General features: G+C 38.8%; 1 protein-coding gene across 7 annotated transcripts in view; it reads right to left on the bottom strand.

Annotated features, from left to right (window-relative positions):
- The window catches only part of LOC144755244 (uncharacterized), a 305,633-nt gene that overhangs the window by 105,237 nt on the left and 178,067 nt on the right, over positions 1-22,329 (bottom strand). For all 7 annotated transcript variants that reach the window (XM_078643985.1, XM_078643983.1, XM_078643981.1 and 4 more), the window contains 4 exons: positions 22,270-22,299; positions 18,699-18,728; positions 17,876-17,905; positions 15,851-15,880 (listed from right to left, as the gene is read on the bottom strand). In XM_078643985.1, coding sequence (XP_078500111.1) covers positions 15,851-15,880; positions 17,876-17,905; positions 18,699-18,728; positions 22,270-22,299 — 120 coding nt within the window. The remainder of the gene's footprint in view (positions 1-15,850; positions 15,881-17,875; positions 17,906-18,698; positions 18,729-22,269; positions 22,300-22,329) is intronic.

A 22,329-nucleotide genomic window follows, 5' to 3' on the forward strand; every position in this document is an offset into this window, starting at 1 on the left:
TATACACAGAAAATAACAGTTTGAAGAACATCAACAGCTGAAAATAATGACTTGAAAGCATCAAAACATTTACAGGTAAAATACAAATGTGTGAAACTGTATAATGTGATTAGAACATTTATTTTCCTTAAAAAATATTTACATTCTCTTTTAATTACCTCCTAGCACTACAATACTATCATGACTGAAGGAGCTAAATTCATTTATTCACAAAAAGGGAAAATGCTTCTTTGTTACATGGGATATGTCTACACTCAAGAGAAACAAAAAGATTTGAAAGTGTTTTGGAAGTGTACGAAATATTATGCCAACAAATGTTATGGTAGAGCTATAACTCAGGAAACTACTGTTACTTATACTAAAGAACATAATCACCCACCCAATGTAACAGAAATAGAGATTAGACAAATGCTAGATTCCCTTAAAGAAGCTAGTACTAGCACTGATCAACCAACAACTGCTATTCTGAAACACCATTTAAGTGTACTTCCCCAACATGCTTCTAGCCAATTACCATCTATAGAATCCCTTAAAAGAACAGTAGCTAGACAAAAAAGAGCAACATGCACTACTCCTCCCACACCAAAAACTTTAGAAGAAGTCCAAATTCCACCTGAACTCTCTGTAACTCACAATAAAGAAAATTTTATACTCTATGACAACAAATCTAAAGATAAAAGAATTATACTGTTTGCCACAGCAAACATCATGACAAAACGTACCCAATGCCAAACTTGGATGATGGACGGTACTTTTTCTGTATGCCCCAAACCTTTTTATCAATTATACACCATCCATGGTCATTTCCAAAATGCAAATATTCCATTCCTTTATGCCCTTCTACCAAACAAACAGCAAACTACCTATCAAGAAATACTAACTGAAGTCAAGCAACATACTAACAACTATTTTCCACAAAAAATTATCATTGACTTTGAAAAAGCTATGATAAACAGCATCCTTAAAACATACCCACACACAGCAATACAAGGTTGCTATTACCACTTTAATCAATGTATCTGGCGACATCTACAAAAATCAACCTTGAGTATCCAATACGCCACTGATAGCACATTTGCTTATCAAATCAAAAAACTCATCGCCCTAGCCTATGTTCCACTAACAGATGTAACTGAGCACTATAACTTATTAATAGACAGCCCCTACTATAAAAGAAACGAAGATAAACTAAGCCCTATGCTTGACTACTTCGAAGACACATGGGTAGGAAGGCTACACAGATCAGGCCACAGAAGACAACCCAAATACCAAATAGCTTGGTGGAATGTCTACCTTAGCACACTAAATAAGGAAGCAAAAACAAACAATGCAGTTGAAGGATGGCACAATGCCTTCCAAGCAACTACAGGCCGAGGAACGCCTACCCTTCACAAATTAATACAATCCTTACAAAAAGAACAAAGTTACCAGGAGCTCCGAATGGAGCAATCAGTAACTTTGATTGGACCTAAACTCACCAAAGAAACTAAAAAAATGTATAACACACTCCAAAGTCAAGTTACCCTCTATCCAACTAGCAAAGGACTAGAATATCTATCAATGATTGCCAAAACTATTCTTTAAAACATTACATAACTATACACGTAAAACTAAACATATTTTTCCTAAAATTCTTCATTATAATATGTAACAAATTGCAATTAAATTATCAAATACATAATATTAACATATATAAAATGTATTTAGATAATGTATTTACAAAATGTTACATACAACGTAAGTAAAGCAAAATTAAAAACAGTTTTCCCACCCATTAAAAATCCAGAAAATACTTATATTTCTGATGCAGCTTCAAACGTAATCCAATTCCAAGCAATCCATAGGACACCATTCCAAAAACCCATACAATCCATGAAAGGCCAAAAAAAATGCAAAAATACAAGCAAATGCATAGCGACTCCTTTCCACTTCAGTAGACACCAGATACCATAGAAAACCCAAAAATCCGTAATGGCGAAAAATAAACGCTCCAAGAAAATGTAAAAACCCAAAAAATAGTGTGCAAAAATAAGAGTATATAATACTCGTTACACAGCTGTGATCAAAAAAGAAGGGAGTCCTCCAAAACAGCGAAACGCGACGATAACCTAGAAAAAATAAATAACATACCCACCCACATAAAAACACCCATACATATATAAAAACACATATTTATACATCAAACATATTATCTTAGTAACATTTAAACATATTACCTCACCTCACACACCTACAACAAAAACGCGGTAAAAATCCAATATCGTACACTCTACCTAACACCGAACACACAATCTTCTCTAATTAACTCTACCTACATAAACATAAACACAGCACACATACACTAGCAATAAGTTCAGAAACTTATAAAACACAATTAAAACAAACTTACCCTCTCTAACGCGAAGCAGCACCCAACCGCGATCTGTTGAAGCACCAAATACGCCTAAGTAACATTACGCGGTTAAAAAGTAGTCCCTGTATACAGCTAAATGCTATTTAATTTCTATATTCCAACACTTTAAAAAATACACAGAGTATTATATTAAGTGTAAATATTTTTTTAAAGTGTATAAAATTATTTCATAAATATTCATAAGTTTGAAATAATTATTCAACTGTTATGTTATAGTTAAAAAATTAATTTTTGATTTATAAATACATTTAGTAAATAATGTTAATGTAAAAATAAATTGCATATATAAGTTTGTTACAAGAAATGTTTTTTTTTAATTTGCAAATATTATGTAAAACATTATGTATGTATATAATAAATGTTTTTTGTGTTTATGTATTTAAAAATGAATATTATAAATATGTTCAATATTCATAATAATTATTTCCAAAAATATAACATGACTTGGTAATAAACAAAAATGTTACAATTACAAAAAAATGTACATAATTTGCAATCACAATAAATTCAATGTGTATCTGAATAAATATTTTGTTATTAAATAAAAAGTACATATTACCAATTTGTTTCAGAAACTATTTAAATGTTAATATATGTAAAAGATAAAAAAATTATGTAAATATAATTTATGTGTTAAAAACATATACATGTACTTCATATTTTTGTTATGTTAATAAAAACATTGAATGAAAATTTTTGATTATAAATAAAAAATGATTCTCTACTTACAAATAAATGTTTATATGTGAATAAACAATTTTTCATTTATGGCATTTAACCCTGTCTATGTTTCCTTCTTTATTATTGTATATAAATATTATTTGCATATTAAATAATCTATTAAAAAATACCTTATACATTTAAATATGTTTAAAAATGTATTAATATTTAAAGTCCTACAATACCAATAATTGTTTTAATGTATATTAATTCAAATATTTTATATAAAATATATGAAAAAGTAACTAATTTAATAGACATTTAAATTGACCATATTTTTACCCTGTATCCCTCTAACCTAAAACCCTAAACTGACCCAAAGCCCTAAAAACACCCCTTTACCCACAAACTAAAAACTGACCCAGAACCCACAAAATACCCCTTTACCCACTAACTGAAAACTGACCCTGACCCCTAACAATAACCCTTTACCCACTAACTGAAAACTGACCCTGACCCCTAAAAATACCCCTTTACCCACTAACTGAAAACTGACCCTGACCCCTAAAAATACCCCTTTACCCAAAAACTGAAAACTGACCCTGACCTCTAAAAATACCCCTTTTCCCACAAACTGAAAACTAACCCTGCAACCAAAAAAATACCCTTTACCCAAATACTGAAAACTGACCCTTAACCCTAAAAATAGCCCTTTACCCACTAACTGAAAACTGACCCTGACCCCTAAAAATACCCCTTTACCCACTAACTGAAAACTGACCCTGACCCCTACAAATACCCCTTTACCCACTAACTAAAAACTGACCCTGACCTCTAAAAATACCCCTTTACCCACAAACTGAAAACTAACCCTGCAACCAAAGAAAGACCCTTTACCCAAATACTGAAAACTGACCCTTAACCCTAAAAATAACCCTTTACCCACTAACTGAAAACTGACCCTAACCCCTAAAAATACCCCTTTAGCCACTAACTGAAAACTGACACTGACCCCTACTAATACCCCTTTACCCACTAACTGAAAACTGACCCTAACCCCTAAAAATACCCCTTTACCCAAAAACTGAAAACTGACCCTGACCTCTAAAAATACCCCTTTACCCACAAACTGAAAACTGACCCTGCAACCAAAAAAATACCCTTTACCCAAATACTGAAAACTGACCCTTAACCCTAAAAATACCCCTTTACCCACTAACTGAAAACTGACCCTGACCCCTAAAAATACCCCTTTACCCACTAACTGAAAACTGACCCTGACCCCTACAAATACCCCTTTACCCACTAACTGAAAACTGACCCTCACCCCTACAAATACCCCTTTACCCAAAAACTGAAAACTGACCCTGACCCCTAAAAACACCTTTATCCACAAACTGAAAACTGACTCTGAAAGAAAAAAATTACCCTTTACCCAAATACTGAAAACTGACCCTGAACCCTACAAATACCCCTTTACCCACTAACTGAAAACTGACCCTGACCCCTAAAAATACCCCTTTACCCACTAAATGAAAACTGACCCTGACCCCTACAAATACACCTTTACCAAAAAACTGACAACTGACTCTCCACACAACATATACCCCTTAATAACCAAACAGAAAAGTAACCCAGAAGACTAAACCAACCTCTTTCCCCAAATACAAAATAATATATATATGAGAATATCTATAATTATATATATATATGTTATATATATCTTTATATATCTAATTATAAATATATTATATATATGTAATTAAATGTAATTAGACAATTATATTTCATATATATATATTTTATATTTAATTATTATAATATTAGTTATATCTATTTATATCTATATAATTAACATATTTTAAGTCTTTAACAATTATTTCATTATGAATACCAATTAATTAATTAACATATGTCATTACTTATAATTAATTAACTTCCCACCCTATACCCCTATTAACACACAACCCACTACATAACATAAAAATGTGATATGTAACATTATTTACTATAATAGCATTAATGTTAATAAATTTACAATTACATAAAATATAATTAACATATTTAATTTATTTTACAAATATTTAATTATTCATAACAATTAACTAATTAACATAATTAATTACTTACAATTAAATTACTTCCCACCCTATTCCCCTATAATCCCACAACCCACTACATATCCTAAAAAAGTTTGATTTTACATATTCAACAATAATTCCATTTATTTAAATAAATTAACTATTAAATTATATATAATTAACATATTTTAGATAAATAACAAGTATTTACTTATTCTTACCAATTAATTAATTAACAGATTTAATTACTTACTATTAAATTACTTCCCACCCTAATCCCCTATAATCCCACAACCGGCTACATGAAAAAAATTATTTAAATAAGCATAATTCTCAAATAAGCTATTAAAATAACATATTTACCAATTACATATTATATATTTAATTAAATAGTAATTTAACAATTAATTACATATTAATACTAATAATTATATTTACATATTTAATTAATTAATACCAATTAATATATTTACATATTTAATTAATTAATACCAATTAATATATTTACATATTTAATTAATTAATACCAATTACTATATTTACATAATTAATTAATTAATACCAATTAATATATTTACATAATTAATTAATTATATTTAAAATACTTCCCACCCTATTCCCCTAAAAACCCACTACCCGCTCCTAGAAATTATTATAGTAATATAAATTTTTTTAAATTTATTAATTATTTTTAACATTAATTCTATATAAATAAATAAATAAAATTAATACATTTTAACACAAAATGCTATTATAAAACATTAAAACAATGTACATTGAACTATTACATATTATATATATACATATTAAAATTCGATATCATGAGAGTCGATATTGTGACAGTCGATAACACAACTTTCGATATTTTTAAACTAATAAACATATCGATATTTTTTACTGACGATATTACTTACTCGATATTTTTTATGTCGATATTTTTTACATACATAACAATCGATTAAAAAAAAATCGATATTACTTACCTCGATATTAATGCCATCTCGATATTCTCTAGTCGATATTATGTCCAGTCGAAATAAATGACTCGATATTAAGACTGTACACCGTTTGCGTATGACACCCTGCTGCTCTCTAAATCACCAATGGGCATGCAGCGGGTGTTCAACCATTTCACCAACTTCTGCAAAAAAAGAAACCTGGTGGTTAACATTAACCAGACCAAGTACATGGTATTTAATGCCAGTACTATTAACTGCCCCCACCCATCGATGGAGGGCAGACCCTGGAAAGGGTCCCCATTTTTGATTATTTGGGTCTATCTCTGAACGACACAATGGGGTGGGGTCCCCAAATGGCCAAGGCCAACCTAAAATTAACTCAGGCTGTAGGGGGGATTTTAAAAGTGCAAAAAAACTGTGTCTTAAAAATAGTAAGTGTCCCGCTTCAAATTTTTAAAGTCCAAGCTAGGTCGTCATCCCTATATGGGGCGGTACTTTGGGGCCATACACTCTCAAATGAGCTAACCATTACAGAAAACAACTTTATTAGGCAAACTATGACTCTACCAAGAAATACTCCGTTAGCGCCGCTAAGGCTGGACCTAAACATCTGCCCGATTGCAAATGCCATTGCCTCACGGCCACTGCTTTATTGGAGGAGGCTGGGGAGTACTCCTGAGTTGGCGAGCTACAAGGAGGAACTAAAGGTGGTAATGGCATCTCTAGTCGCAGGCAGGATTCCTTGGTTATCATTTGTAAGGCAGTCTTTCATCTCGATTGGGCTGGGGAATCTCTGGAACAACCCCAAGGTCTAACCTAAGGAATGTATTTCGTTCAGTGAAAACCTCAAGTCTAACATATGGTTTCTTGGACTCTAAGCCATATTATGGCTTTGAACAGGACATCGATGTCATACAACCTACCCTAGCAAAGAAGCTTTATTTACAATTTAGATATGGAACCCTGCCCTTATATGCAACCACCGATAGGCGGACGGGGGGCCCAGTCCATCCCTCCCCAGAATGTCGAAAGGAGGAGGAAACTCCTGTACATGTTATCCTCTTCTGTCCTGCATATGGTAATATCCGGAAGAAGGTACACTCGGTTTTCAGTGCATTGCGGATTCGCGCTTAATAGCGCTGTGTTGAAAGCGCGCTGTGCATTTTAATTACCTGTGCTGTATCTTTGTTATTTTTATTATTCCCTGTTTTTAGCTGTGGGTAGCTGCCCTCTTACCTGCATTTAAACTGCTGTTCCACCGCTGCTTTAGCGGGTCCGGTCCTGGGGGCTTAGTATTTACTTGAATATCGGCCGCCATCTTGGGAGGGATAGTGACGCTTTTGGGCGCCATCTTGAGCGTCCTAGTGGGGCGGACTACACTTGGTGGCCCTACTTAAGGCGGCTCGTTTTCTGGCTCTGCCTGGAGAAGGTACACTCGCTTTTCAGTGCATTGCGGATTCGCGCTTAATAGCGCTGTGTTGAAAGCACGCTGTGCATTTTAATTACCTGTTGTGTATCTCTGTTATTTTTAGTTTTATTATTCCCTGTTTTTAACTGTGGGTAGCTGCCCTCTTACCTGCATTTAAACTGCTGTTCCACCGCTGTTTTAGCGGGTCCGGTCCTGGGAGCTTAGTATTTACTTGAATATCGGCCGCCATCTTGGGAGGGGTAGTGACGCTTTTGAGCGCCATCTTGAGCGTCCTAGTGGGGCGGACTACACGTGGTGGCCCTACTTTAGCCAGTCCTCGAGCGCGCAGCGGTCTCGCGCAGTGGGCGCGCCTTCGCTGCGCCTGAGCCGTGCCAGAGTCCTGCCCGTCTGCGCCCGTCAGCGCTAAGGAGGCGTTGGCGGGGCTCTACGCTACGCATGAGACATCTGTCTGTCTTGAGGTAATGTCTCAGCTATGAGCTGTTGGGCATTAGGCGGTCGGTCCCCGACTGTTTGCATGGACCTGTCAGCCCTTTGTGCGGCCCGTTTGTTTGTGCCTGCGGCACTTGGTTTATTGATGCCCCCTCTCTGCCTGCGGCCTTGGTGGGCTCTCCCTCGGCCAATCCATCTTGCATCAGACCTTTGGTCTCCCGAGATATTTCTATTTGGAATCTTAATATTTGATCTCTTCGGAAACACTACTTAGAAGTCCATGACCTTATAAAAGACGAGACACCAGATGTATTTTGTTATGACTGAAACATGGCTTCAGGACATGGATACGACAGCTGTTAATCTTGCTCTCCCCCCTGAGTACTCCATTTTTACTCACAATCGGGCCTCCAGGGGAGGCGGTATTGCTCTGGCTGTGAAATCCAGTTATCCTTGTGTCTGGAAGATAATTGACCTGGCAGGATGTGAAAGTGCTTTTTTTAAAATCTCTTTCAGCCATCATTTCACCTTTTCTGGCCTCCTTATCTATCGTCCTCCTGGTTGTGACACGGCTTTTAGAAAGGCTCTCCCGGAGTGTATTAGCTCCTTGGCAATAGGCTGTGCTAACTTTAGCATAATTGGAGACCTTAATCTCCATTTTGACTGTAGTCATATGCCAGCTATTAGCAGTACTCTGGCAGATCTGGAGGCATTTCAGCTTACTCAACTGGTTACTTTCCCCACCCATTTCGGTGGTCATATTCTTGATACGCTATATTCCAACCTGACTGGGGTTAAAGTGGCTAGACCTTGTCCGGTTGCGTGGACTGATCATTTTCTAGTGAAAATCTCCTTCCTGATTAGAGAGCCCCCTTTTATGCCTGTGGACAGAGTAGTGCTTAAACGTCACTGGAAGAAACTCAATCTGGAGGACTTCCATCATCTCTTGGAGCTCAATCCATTAGGCCCTCTTCTTAATGTCGATTCTGGTTATAACCTTTTTTCTGATTGGGTTTTCCCGGGCATTGGACGCACTGATTCCTGCTGTCTGGACTAAACGCCGTTCTAGAGCTTCCAGCCCATGGTACGACAGTTCCCTGCTGCCGTTAAAAAAAGTTTGTAAACTGGCAGAAAGGGACTGGCGGAAATTCTATGAGGCTGAGAAAAAAACGCTCAATTTGGCGAAAGTCAAAATTTACCACAGAGCAGTGTGTAGAGCCCGTGCTGCCTACTACTCTCAGGAATTTAGTAATAGCCCCAAACCATCCAAACTTATTTTTAAGGTCCTTAAGGACCTGACGGCCAATAGAGCCGCTACGGCAGAAATTTGCTCAGCGGCCCACTGTGAAGACTTGGCCGTGTTCTTTATTGAAAAGGTCCAAGCTATTTACCGTGCTTTCCCTAGTACTGAGCCGGTTGCTGAGCCCACTAACCTTATACTGACCAGAGGTCATGCTCTAGTCCCCCTTCCTAATCTATCATCTGAGACATTTCTTACGCTGGTCAGCAAGGTAAAATCTGGCTCGCCTACTGATGCTCTGCGTCCAGCTCAGTTCAAAGACTCTGCGGATCTCTGTCTCCCTCCTCTGCGCCACCTTATTAATCTTTCCCTTGCCTCTGGTGTCGTTCCAATTAAATGGAAACAGGCTGTGGTGACACCTATACTGAAGAAGGCTACCTTGGACCCTCGCAAACTTGAGAGCTATCGCCCGATTTCACTCCTTCCCTGGGCTGCTAAAATCACTGAGGCCTTTGTGAACGGGGTGCTGTCTGAACACCTTACTAGGGCAGGTATTCTGGATCCATCCCAGAACGGTTTCCATGCTGGTCACAGCACTGAGACTGCACTGCTCTCTATGACAGAACACCTTTGTTCCGTGCTTGATTCTGGTCAGACTGCGGCACTGATACTATTGGATCTCAGTGCCTGCGTTCGACACGGTCTCACATAGGATTTTACTTCAACGTCTTGGTGAGGCGGGAGTATCGGGCACTGCACTCGATTGGTTCAGATCCTTTCTTGCTGACCGGACCTTTAAAGTAATCACCCCACCTTTTGAGTCCAAGTCCTATCCGTTGCAGCTGGGTGTGCCGCAGGGTTCGTTGTTGAGTCCCACATTATTCAATATTTATGTGAGACCGCTGGCGGGTGTCGTCAAGCAATGGGGCATTACTATGGTCTCGTATGCCGACAACAATAAGTTGGCGGTCGTCCTGAGTGGTGACTCCGACCTTGACGCCCCCAGATTCCGGAATGGACTTTCTGCGGTGGCCAGCAGGATGAATGCCAACTGTCTCCAGTTAAATGCCAAAAAAACTGAGGTCATGATTGTGGGCAAGCGGACTGACCTCTGGGGTGATACATGGTGTCCCCCTGAGCTGGGTGTGACTCCCATCCCTGTTCTGGAGTTAAAAAACTTGGGGGTATGGCTAGATCCTGCCCTTAGTTTTTGTGGTCACACTAAAAAAGTGGCGGCCACTTGTTTTGGCATCTTACGAGGGTTAAGACCTATTCTGAGGTTCTTCGATCCTTCCACCAGGCAGCTGGTCATACAGGCTTCCATTTTATCCCGGATTGATTATGCCAGCGTGCTCCTATTGGGAGCTAATCAGGCAGAGATTGCTCGGATGCAACGTGTCCAGAACGCCGCAGCCAGAGACCTGGTGGGCTTACCTAGATTCTGCTCTGCGGAAAGTACCATCCGTTCGCTGCACTGGTTGCCGATGGCACAGAGAATTCATTTTAAGACCCTGTGCCTCTCTTTTAAGATCCTCAAGTTGGCCTCCACCCAGAATCTTCACAATCTTTTGGTGCCTTATGTGCCTGCCCGAACCTTGAGATCCTTGGGACAAAATTTGGTAGTAGTTCCTCGGTTTAGGCTGTGTAGGGCTGGAGGTCGGTCCTTCAAGGTGTTGGCCGCAAAATTGTTGAATTCTCTTCCGCTCCATATCTGTGAAATGGATGAGCTCCTGAAGTTTAGGAGGGCCATTAAAACGCATCTTTTCCTTCATTCAGCTTAGCCTTTTTTTCTGTGCACTTTTTATCCGTAGCTGCTGTGTTGTGTTTGTTATTCTCTATGAAGCGCCGGGACGCCCCTTGGCTGGGGCAGCTGTGCGCTATAAAAGTGCTTTTAACATAACATTCAGCTATGTAACAATCTGGGCATCAGGAATTATCTCGCTTTCTTCAGTATTTTAAAAACTGATACCAACGCAGTGATAGTGGCTGCTGTAGCAAAGTTCCTGTTCTCAATGTGGTTAATTTGTAGGAATTTGACTACTTAACTCAGAATTATATTTGGACCAAGCTTAAACTGTGGAGATGTAGGAAGTGAATGTGTACATTAAAAGGTTTTTTATTATTTTTAAGAATTAGTAGACTTAACTTAAATTTTTACAATTTTCAAACTTTTTTCTTCCCACTTTGATGATTTTTATTGATGATGGATTTAAATTAGATCAATTGATTTTATAAGATTATTGCTATGTTTGAAAACTGCATTTTTTTTTAATGTATGTGCTTTTATGGTTATACCCAACCGCAATAAAGTTTTTGAACGATCGAACGGATGGATCCTGACTAACCAGTGATGGGAAGTCCCTATGTGAAGCTTTGAATGGTATGCCACTAGGAAGTGGGAAAGGAGACCAGTCCTTTTGTTTTATATACCCTCACAAACCCTAGTGATGTCATGCTTCATCATCGGGTCTCCCTGAAACTTAACCGCTCAACCTTCTTTCAGGGAGCTCTTAGAGAAGTGTTTGGCCAGGGGGAATAAAGATTAAAAATCCACAAGCAGACTTTCCTCCTTTACCACTTCCTAGTGGCATACCAGCTGTGTTATCTTCTGATAGCTAATGTTCATTTAGTCCCTGAGTATTTCAAATTCATGGCTGTTGAATGCAGGTCTATTGTCTTTCTTGATGATTTTGAGAATTCTACATGTAGAAAAGACTTCCTGTAGTGCCAGAATCAGCTTGTTTGCACTTTCTGATGTCACTCTCCACACAGTGGGGAGCCATGAACATTCTCCCTTTCCTGCAGTTCTTTTGTTTGAGCTACTACACCTCTGTGTATTTCATCTGCAAGGTAAACCAGTTCTAGCTTCAGAGGCTTTGGAATGACTATGCTCCTAACCCACAGTATGATTCTGTTGGGGTCTTACAGAATGTTAACAGGTTCCATGCAATGGCACCAGGGAGTTAGCAGGTATGTATGCTGTGTCACAGCAACTATTGACTGTACAATGCAGCAATTAGCTTGCTTGAGCTGCAGGAAATGCTGTCACTGCTTTTAATGTGGCAGAATAAATACTTTTCTTTTGTCAATAAAACATAATCAGGGACACTGGAATTATGCGGCAGGAGAGGGCCAAATTATGCGGCAAGACAAGACAAACTATGCAGCATGATAAGGCACATTTTGAAACAGTAGTACTTAATTATTTTGTCTTTGTTAAACTTGGTAATACTGTCTGTGCATTTGTTGCACCTCATTAGTACCATTTTAATACCCAAATATAGCAATAAGTTATATGTCTGCTTCAGGCCTTCGGCAACTAGTATGTATGGCTCACTGAGGCAGAAGTCTTTAAGGCTACATTTTTAACAGTCATGTTGTGCAAATGGGCGCTGTGGAGATGTAGTGTGATAATGTCCAAGATATGCATGTATGCCAAAATATTAATTATGTTTTTGCATCAAACCATATACATTGTACGTTGACTATTAACAGTTAACTTTATTATTGGTAAAATACCATGAATACTGTAGAGCATTGGAATGAAACGTGAAGGGAAACTAATTATGAAACTATTAGGACCTGACTGGCCAGACCCAAAAGTACAAAAACAACTGCCCCTGAGAGGGGGAAGACATACAAATGTACATTTTCACACACCTAGTACACAAATTTGATTGGCTTGCAGAGAGTATTTAAAAACCTGACGTAACTGGGAATTTTGGGCGACACACCTATTGAAGCCCACATTAACGATGCACACCGCAAATCAATAAAGAAACACAATGAAGCAGTCGATAGGAATAGACACTTACTATCAAAAATAAGTGTTTGTATTCCATTGTGTGGTGGTTTTTAACTGGCTTTACAGGGACATGATGAATCTGAACGTCCCAAAAATGTAGGTATATTCAGAGGCCTTGTACATTTAATAGCAAGCATATACAGGTAAATGGAAACACATTTAGCACGTGCTACAGTTTTGAAGGGCACCTCTAAAACGATAAAAAATTAACTCCTTAAATGCATGCTAGATTACAAGAAGCTATATTGTCCAACAGTTGAAAAACACAGACGTTGCTGCTATTCAAACTGAAACCATAGCTTCAGCTATACTATTTAAACTGAACTTGATTTTTCCAGAGCAGCCTCATAAACAAAAACTTATTGCACAAAGCTATGATGGTGCTTTGGTAAACAGTGGAATATTTGGTGCAGTATAAAAAGAATTAGAGATTTGCACCCTAATGTCCATTATGACATTGTTATGCCCATCAATGTAATCCTATTATGCAACAAGCAGTAGCAAAGATCTCCGAGGTACAAATTTTCATTTTGGATGTCGGAGGGAGGCTTTATTCTTCTCACATACCCCCAAAAGAATGGAAGTGCTTAAGGACATTGTGGCCAGAAGGCGTGTAAAGGGATCCCCAACTTGTTTGAATGTATAATCAACCTAGTATTCTAATATAGGGTTGATCTTGAGAAATGTTTCGACGCCCTAGAAGGCAATGGTGTGATTGAATCAAAATGTCGGAATGAGGCCTGTGGCTTTGCTAGAAGACAGAGAGTTTCAGTTCAGTCTGTTTTTGTTTCATGAAAAAAATCCTTTTGTCAACATCTAATACATCCAGTTACAAAAACGCGAAATAGATACTGTCTTTGTGCAAAGAGCTACCAGTCAATTGGTCACCGGCATAAGCAAAGTCAGAGAAGGGACGGTCAATTTAGACAGAAGACTGTCAAATGATTCTGGTTTCTCAAACTGCAGAAAACACATCAAAAGTCTTATCTGAATTAAAAAGGAGATATGGGACACTATAGTTGTGCATGCTAAGGAATATTTTTCTTTTACAAAGCATTTGGTGAGTGTGAGATAACTGCAAAGTGATCACTTTTCTAAATGTTATACTTACTCCCTTGACCATGCATCTGAATGAGGCTGTGGAAGCTTATCCTATGATCAAAAAAGAGGATCTAAGAACTGAATTAAATGTACTGTATGCAATGCAAGTGTATTGAGAGGCCACTGTTGCCATGTTTTGCTCGCTTTAATTCAGAAACTTAATATGGAAAAGTCACTCACAGAGACAGTGGCTTTACTAAAAATATTAAGTACCACTTCTATGACAACAGCAGAGTCAGAACAATGTTTTTCCACTTTAAACATAATCAAGGCATTCCTGATGATCGCCATGATTGAGGAAAGACAGAATGCTTTAGCAATGCTCTCTATAGAAAATACCTTATTAGGAGAATCCCAGACTTAATGTTCAAGTGATCGTGATGCTTGCAGCCAATATAGACAGACGTGCTGATGTTGTCTACAAAAAGTGAACAATATGTCAATCCTACCAATTCTTGAATACTGATAGTTGGTGACCTGCTCAATTGTTCATCATCTGCTGTACGGATATTCGAGTCACTGAAATCCCTGGTGTATGCCTGACTTCAATGTGCCTGTTTACTTTACATTGGATGATCTCAATGAAACGTACAGTGTCTTGTAGAGTGCCCTACTACTTTTAAATGTTTATTCCATGCTGTCATACTGTGTCCGGTCCGACAAATGACTATTGCTTGTATTTCTTCAGAAGATATAATTTCTAAAGTTATATCAATAAATAAAGAAATCTGTGAGGTGCTTAGCATTGGTATTTTGAAGTCTGTTATGAAGTCCTGTGATGTTACTGAATAAGCTGCTGCTGACGTTATTATCATATGAAATCTCTTTATTGATGTCATAACTACACTTTCACAATTACTTTATTGACCTTCTTGCTTTCTCAAACGAGCCCACTGTATTTTAAAAACATTCTCAGAGCGAGAATCCACCTGATTTCCCCGTATGCTGGTTTGGCGCACTAGTTAGGCTTGCTCATCACAGTGCACTCAGCCACAAATTTTACCCCACACCACTTTCATATGTCACCAGATGCCACTGTGTAAATAGGAGTTCACTTTCAGCCTTTGTGTTTCCTTATTGTTGAAGTACATGCAGAGACAACCTAGCTATGCAGGAGATATTTAATGTAATTTCCATTGAAATGAATGGGCACTGCATGATGAGCTGATCTTGTCATTAGCATGGAAGTGGAACCACTTCCATGCTAATGACAAGGTCAGCTCGTCATGCAGTGCCCATTCATTTCAATGGAAATTACATTAAATATCTGGAATTGCCTTAGCACCAAAGGGGTTATGTTTACCACACATTGGGTAGCATTACTCCAAATGTAGGGGGTTACTCTGTGAGGGGGCTTGATGTGTCCCTCTTCCTCCCCACCTACCCACAGATTGTTCTTTTGTCCTGAAGGGTAAACTGTGTAAGTGTGTTATGACCATGATCCCGGCTAAAGTGAAGTCAGGGGATTATATGCACAAACCCTTCTTGTAATTCCAAGTCAAATCTATGAAGTTTTCTCACACACAGACCATACCCTGTGTCTCTGGAGTATCTGGAGACCCCTACAAATAAGACTACAGTTAGGAACCTCACTTGTCTTTGTTCAAGTTTTTCTCATTGCCTGTCAAAATCAGAAGTGTTCTAGATTATGCACTCTACTCTTCTTATATTTAAGCCTAATGAGAACATAAATCTGTTCTTGACATGATTTACTCTCTATGTGATGCACTTACCAGGGGTTTTGGCTGTCGGGGGTAAAGTACCTGTTAGGACGAAAAATATTGCTTATTACTAACAATAATTATAAAATCAAGAAAAATACAGTTCACCAACTAAATGTTCTCATCTTCCCTTTGTGCTACTTTGTAATGTAATTGAGACATTTTTCAGTTAAGGAAGAATGAACATCACAATAATATTTCATATGAATCTCAGCAGTATGACAGTGAAGTTAGTGACTTTATCATGATTGGTCCCTTTTGTTTATAAAGGCAGCCAAAACAGACCCCCGCCGACACACACAAAGAAAAGAACTGTAAATAAGAACACTTGATGAAGATGATCATGTCTATTGCGCAACCCTTGTTCAGAACAGTAGAGATCTGAACCATAGATGTGGCATGCTATAGCACTCTATGGTGAAATCAAATGAAATGTTTGCTGGATAGGCTATATCAAGAGACTACACAACATATATGTTATCCATAATATCGGTATGGTAGAGGACATTTTGTTTGGATATTCTCCATAGGATTTAGCACTTTTTTCACAAGTCTAATCATTTTTAATTCCTTCAGAATTTCCGTAATTAAGGCTCCATGCCTGTGTGGAACAGCAGTTCTATATTCAGGGCACTAGATTGTTTTTGCTGACATCTGCCAATCATTCAGTATATGATGGATTAAGTTGCCCTTTTTTTTGCATTGGCATGGTTTATCGTCACAGTCGTTCCTATTAAATCATTAAAAGTTTGATGGATGACTCTGTAAACATGACATAGCCTTCCTGCAAACTTTCATTATTTTTTTCATTTTCAAATATTAAATCCTAAAATAGGCTTTGTTTTCCAAATAAATAAAAAAAAACAATGACCCCCTCAAAATGGAAATGTTCTCCCACAGCATAAGGGACATTTAGCAGTATTCACTGCCTTTTATCGCCATGATTTACCTGGTGGTGACTGACAGTGAAATATTGGTATTTCATTGTATACTGTAAATTGAGTGGATGAACAATTGGCTAAACTTCTTATAGCCCTTACTATGTCAAGCCATCTGAGGTTCATGTTGGCAACAGAGATGGAGTGGTCTCCATTGTCTACATACTGAAGGTCCTGCTAAATGAGGCGGGAGGACTTTCAGCTTGGTGGAGACGGAACTTTGTTACCTTTACGACAGAATACTCTCACTGCTGTACTCTAAATTGAGCTCATAGTCTACACTACGGTTTTGGGTTCATTGTTGTAATCTCTTTTCATTTTAATCAGATTTTACTCATTCTCTATATTCTGTTCTAAATGATATAGGTTTTTAGAACAATAAATGAACTCTATTAGATATTTCACTGATTATATAATTGAGCGAATTTAGTGTTTACTATTGCTGATGCAGTCTGTGCTGTGTGTCTCAAGACACGTTTTTTGGGATGCTTGCCCTTCAACAATGGTGAAAGCTGATGACTTTTAAATCAAGTGAGTGTAAGCATTTACTGATTTTACCACAAAGCATCTGGGTGAGTTGTGTGCTGGAATGTCAGACAGCTGGAATGTCAGGCAGTGTGCTTCCTCCTCCTTCTGTGTTTGGATGTTTGGTGTGTTTGTTTGTGCTGACCTATGCTGTGTGAGTGGTGCAAAACCCAGAGAAGTGTTTGAGCAGCATTTCCAGCACCTCCGTTTAACTTGTCTACTGAAGTAGGACAAATATTCAGAGATACACAATGCTGGCAGCACCAGGAATGGTGAGAACTAAAGACTTTCAACTTAAGTGAGTGTTAGCATACACTGCATTTCCCATAATGCTTTTGGGCTAATTTTCTGTTGGTCAGCCAGGCAGTGTGCCCCCTCCTCCTTCTACAACTGTGTAAAGTGTTAGCTTGCCAAACCAACTTATAGACATACACTATCATTTCTTCAAGTACTAAATGATTATAACCAGTCAGATTTCAGAGACTCAATGCTATCGACAGCTGGTGCTTCTCCTTACTTAAAGTTCAGTCCTTTGACATCTTTAAAATGTTTTTGAACTGTTTTATTCTCTTACCGGAGAGTTTGAGCGTTGAGCGTAACAAACCTGTTAGGAAGTAAAGTGACATTATTCTGTTACTGATTTGTATGAAAATATCAATTATAACAGATTGCAATCTATTGCAGACATTGTCAATATTATCTTGTTATACCAGGTGCTAATCCTATGCAAAGATAACACATTTTGTGTGGGGTGGAATTTTCCATCACAAATCCCTTTTGTACAAACAAATGTGCATGTTCCCTTCTACTGAGAATGCATTAAACAATTAGCTTATCCTCATTCATAGTGACTCGCGTGACGCCCCATAGAAATGAGGAGTTTTCTTTTGGCCTTCTGGATTTCCTTAGGGTGGAAGTAGTAGGTACAGATAGAGAAAACCAGAGCAGGTAGGAGGTGCTTAAGATCTACCGCACAAGGGGTAGCATTAGTACAACACCAGGGGGCTAATTTGAGAGTGGGCATATGTCCCTCTTCTTGCCCACCTAAAGATAGAGTGTTCTCTTGTACTGTAGGCCAGGCAAGTGTGGTAGTGTTCTATGATCACGATCCCCTTCTTAAGCTAAGTCAAGGAAACGTATGCACAAACTTTGCATGCGATTAAAGAGATAACCATCAAGGTTTTCTCATTCACAGACCACACCTTGTGTCTGTGGAGTATCTGACAACCCCTACAAAGGTGGCTACAGCCAGGAACTTCACTTGTCTTTATCAAAGTATTTTGAATGGCTTGTCAAATCAGTATTCTAGATTATGCACTCAACATTCCTTAGCTTTAAGCCCAAAGAGAACTTACATCTGTTTTTGATATGAGTCATTCTCTAGGTGCTGCACTTACCAGTGGTTTTGGCTGTCGAGTGCAGAGTACCTATTAGGAGGGAAAGTATTACTTATTACTGTCATGTATTATAAAATCAAGATAAATGCAGTTCATCAACTAAATTCTCCTATCTTGCCTTTGTACTACTTTGTAATATAATAACACCAATGTTAGATAAGAATGAGCATCAAAACGAGATTTTATATGAATCACTGCAATACGGAAGTACACCTATGCACTTGATCATGCTTACTGGGAGTAGGAGACAACTGTATTAGGTCGCTTTTGTTCAGAACAGCAGCATAGACAGATCCCTGTATCCCCTGCAAAAGGATTGTAAATAAGAACCCTCTACAAACATAGACACTGCTATTGCGCTACCCTGGCACATATTCGTAGAGCTTTGAACCGGGAGGTGGCTGGTTGTAGCATTGTATGGTAAAATCTAAATCTCTGTTTGCTACAGAAATGATATATCAAGAGACTACACAACACAAATGTTATCCATAATATTAGTATGGTAGTTTACTTTTGTTTATGTATTCTCCGCTGGGAGTATCACTTTCTCCAAAAGTCAAATAATTTTTCATTCCTTCTGTATTTCGGTTATTCAGTGTTTATGCCTGCATAGAATTGCAGTTCGATATAAATGGCACTGGATTGTTTTTGACTTTTGTCAATTATACAATATATAGTGGAATAAATAATAAGTGTGTTAGATCCCTAATTTTGATTACGCAGAAAATACAGCTACCTCAGAATCACATAGTGCAGTGGCCCTTGCTATGTTCTTGAACATGCCAGCTATGAGCAAAGTAAAGCATTCCACTGGCCTGAGGGAGTACCTGCCCACCGTATTAGAGATGCCCTCTGGCAAGATGGCATCCTTTGTATTGGCAGGATTTACCGTCACAGTGGTTCCTGTAAATCCATTAAAAGTTAGAAGGATGGCTCTGTAAACATCATAACAAAAATTAACTCTATTAGATATTTTGCTAATTACATAAACCTGGGGAGAAAGATATTTTATTGGTTACATAAGGCTGGGAGACGGCTAAATAAGTCTCTTGCCATGACATAAACTACACTGGCTTATCTCAATCGCTGATTCCCTCCTCACCTAATTTCACATTAACTCACCCCCTTCTCTCTTCTATTTAAAGGACTTGAGGTCTGTTATAAAATGACAAAGCAGGCTGGGTTTGTTGTGCAGATCCTCCCTTGCGGATGCACACAATATCACTGAGTGTCAGTTCTGTATATCTGGAATCAGGCCCACTGCCTCTGATTTGTACAGTGGGCATGCACCAACTCCAAATCCCCAATGTGGTCTACAGTCAAAGTAGGGTGAAAGTATCAACCCCCAAGTATGGCAGAGCACAACTGTGTACAGTCAAAACAAGGTAGGAGGAATCACACTGGCTGGTGTACCATCAGTGGTGTAACAATAGGCCCCTCAGGTACTGTGCACAGATGGAGGGTCCCTGGCTCGAGAGTTCTTGACTGGGTTCAGAGCATTGTTGCCCCGTCCATGTACATTGTGGGTGGGGCCTCAAGTTACGCTATGCCACTGTATACCAGCACACAATTTTCCCAAATGCATTGTAGTAATTGCATTGCTTCATAATATTAACTTCATTTGAACGGCTTTAGTTTTCAGAATTGTTGACGCAGTCAGTGCTGTGTATCTCTAGACACTTTTTCCAGGATGCTTGCCCTTGTCCTTCAACAGTGGTGAAAGCTGAAGACTTTTAACCTCGCTAAGGGTGTGAGCAGCATTTCCAGCACCCCACAGTTTTACTTCTCTACTGAATAGAACGAATATTCTGCAACACGTGTCGAGAAATACACAACAGAGGCTGAACCAGGAATGGTGACAACACAATACTTACAGCTCAAATGAGTGTTAGTATACATTGCATCCCTGATAATGCTTGTTGCCCAATTGTGTGCTGGTATGCCAGGGAGTGGTTCCCCTCCTCCTTCTACAATTGTGTACATTGTCAGCTTGCCGAACCAACTTATAGACATGAACTATCATGTCTGAAAGTGCTAAATGTATATACCCAATCAGATTTCAGAGAAGCAATCCTGTCAACAGCCTGTGCTTATCTTTACTTAAAGTTCAGTCCTGGGATATCTTTAAATGCGATTGAATTGATGTATTCACTGCAAGCGGCACTTACTAGAGGGTTTGGGCGTTGAACCTAACAAACTTGTTAGGAAGTAAATTAACATTATATTGTTACTGCTTAGTATGAAAATATAGATCATAACTGATGGCACTCCATTGCAGATATTGGCATTATTATCCTGTGACATGTTATACCATAGCAGCTACCTGCTATGGTATTCTGCGAGGACTGAGAGCAGTCCTCAAATTCTTCAACCCCCCAACTCGGCAACTGGTGGTCCAAGCCGCGATTCTCTCTCGGCTGGACTATGGGAGTGCTCTGTTGCTTGGTGTCAACCAGGCCGAGGCCACCAGACTGCAGAGGGTGCAGAATGCCGCTGCGCGGGCCATTGTGGGCCTCCCGAGACGGTGCTCTGTATCTGCAGTTTTAACCTCCCTTCATTGGCTGCCGGTCAGACAGAGAATTAAATTCAAGGCACTCTGTCTGACATTCAAGATCTTGAAATTTTCGTCACCTCCTGCCTTGGTGGGTCTTGTCTCCCCGTATGTTCCCAGGCGGTCTCTCAGGTCGGAATCTCTTCATCTAGTGAGTGCGCCTAGATTCAGACTGAGTAGGATGGGTGGCCGTTCATTTCGAGTCATGGCGGCTGGATTATGGAACTCCCTTCCTGTCCACATCCGTGCCCTTAATAGCCTGACTCTTTTCAGACGCGCGATTAAAACCTATTTGTTCACCTCTGTTGATTGATAGTGTTTCTTTTCAGCGGTGATTTGTTGTGTTGTGGTACTGGATCAGGCGCCAGGACGCCCCTTCGCTGGGGCAGCTGTGCGCTGAATAAAAGTTACTAACATAAAATAACATAACATAACATACCAGGTGCTCTTCCTTTGCAAAGATAACATTTTTAGTGTGGGGTGCAGATTTACACAAACAAATGTGCATGTTCTCTTCTACTGTCAATACATTAAACATTGAGCTTTCCCTCATTCCTTGTATTGTGCAAGTACACAGAGAGAAATCCAGAGCAGGCAGGAGCTGCTTAATGTCGACCACTCATTGGGTAGCATTAGTCCAACCCCAGGGATTTATTCTGAGAGTGGGCATGTGTTTCTCTTTCTGCCCACCTACTGGCAGAGTGTTATCTTGGCCTGTAGAGCAGGCAAGTGTGTCAGTGTGCTATGATCATGATCCCCTTCTTAAGCTAAGTCAGAGGAATATATGCACAAACCCTGCCTACGATTACAGAGTTAACCATCAAAGTTTGCTCATGCACAGACCGCATGTTGTGCCTGTAGAGTATCCGAAGACCCCTGCAAAGGTGGCTTTGTTAAAACTTTTCTAATGGCCTGTCAACCCAGAATTCTAGATTATGTACTTTACTTCCCTTATATTTAAGGTCAAAGAAAACTTACATATGATCTTGACATGATTCATTCTCTAGGTGCTGCACTTACCGGGGGGTTTGGCTGTCGAGTGCAGAGTACCTATTAGGAGGGAAAGTATTGCATATTACT

The sequence above is a fragment of the Lissotriton helveticus genome, chromosome 5_1 (assembly GCF_964261635.1).
Source record: "Lissotriton helveticus chromosome 5_1, aLisHel1.1, whole genome shotgun sequence".
NCBI lineage: Eukaryota > Metazoa > Chordata > Amphibia > Caudata > Salamandridae > Lissotriton > Lissotriton helveticus.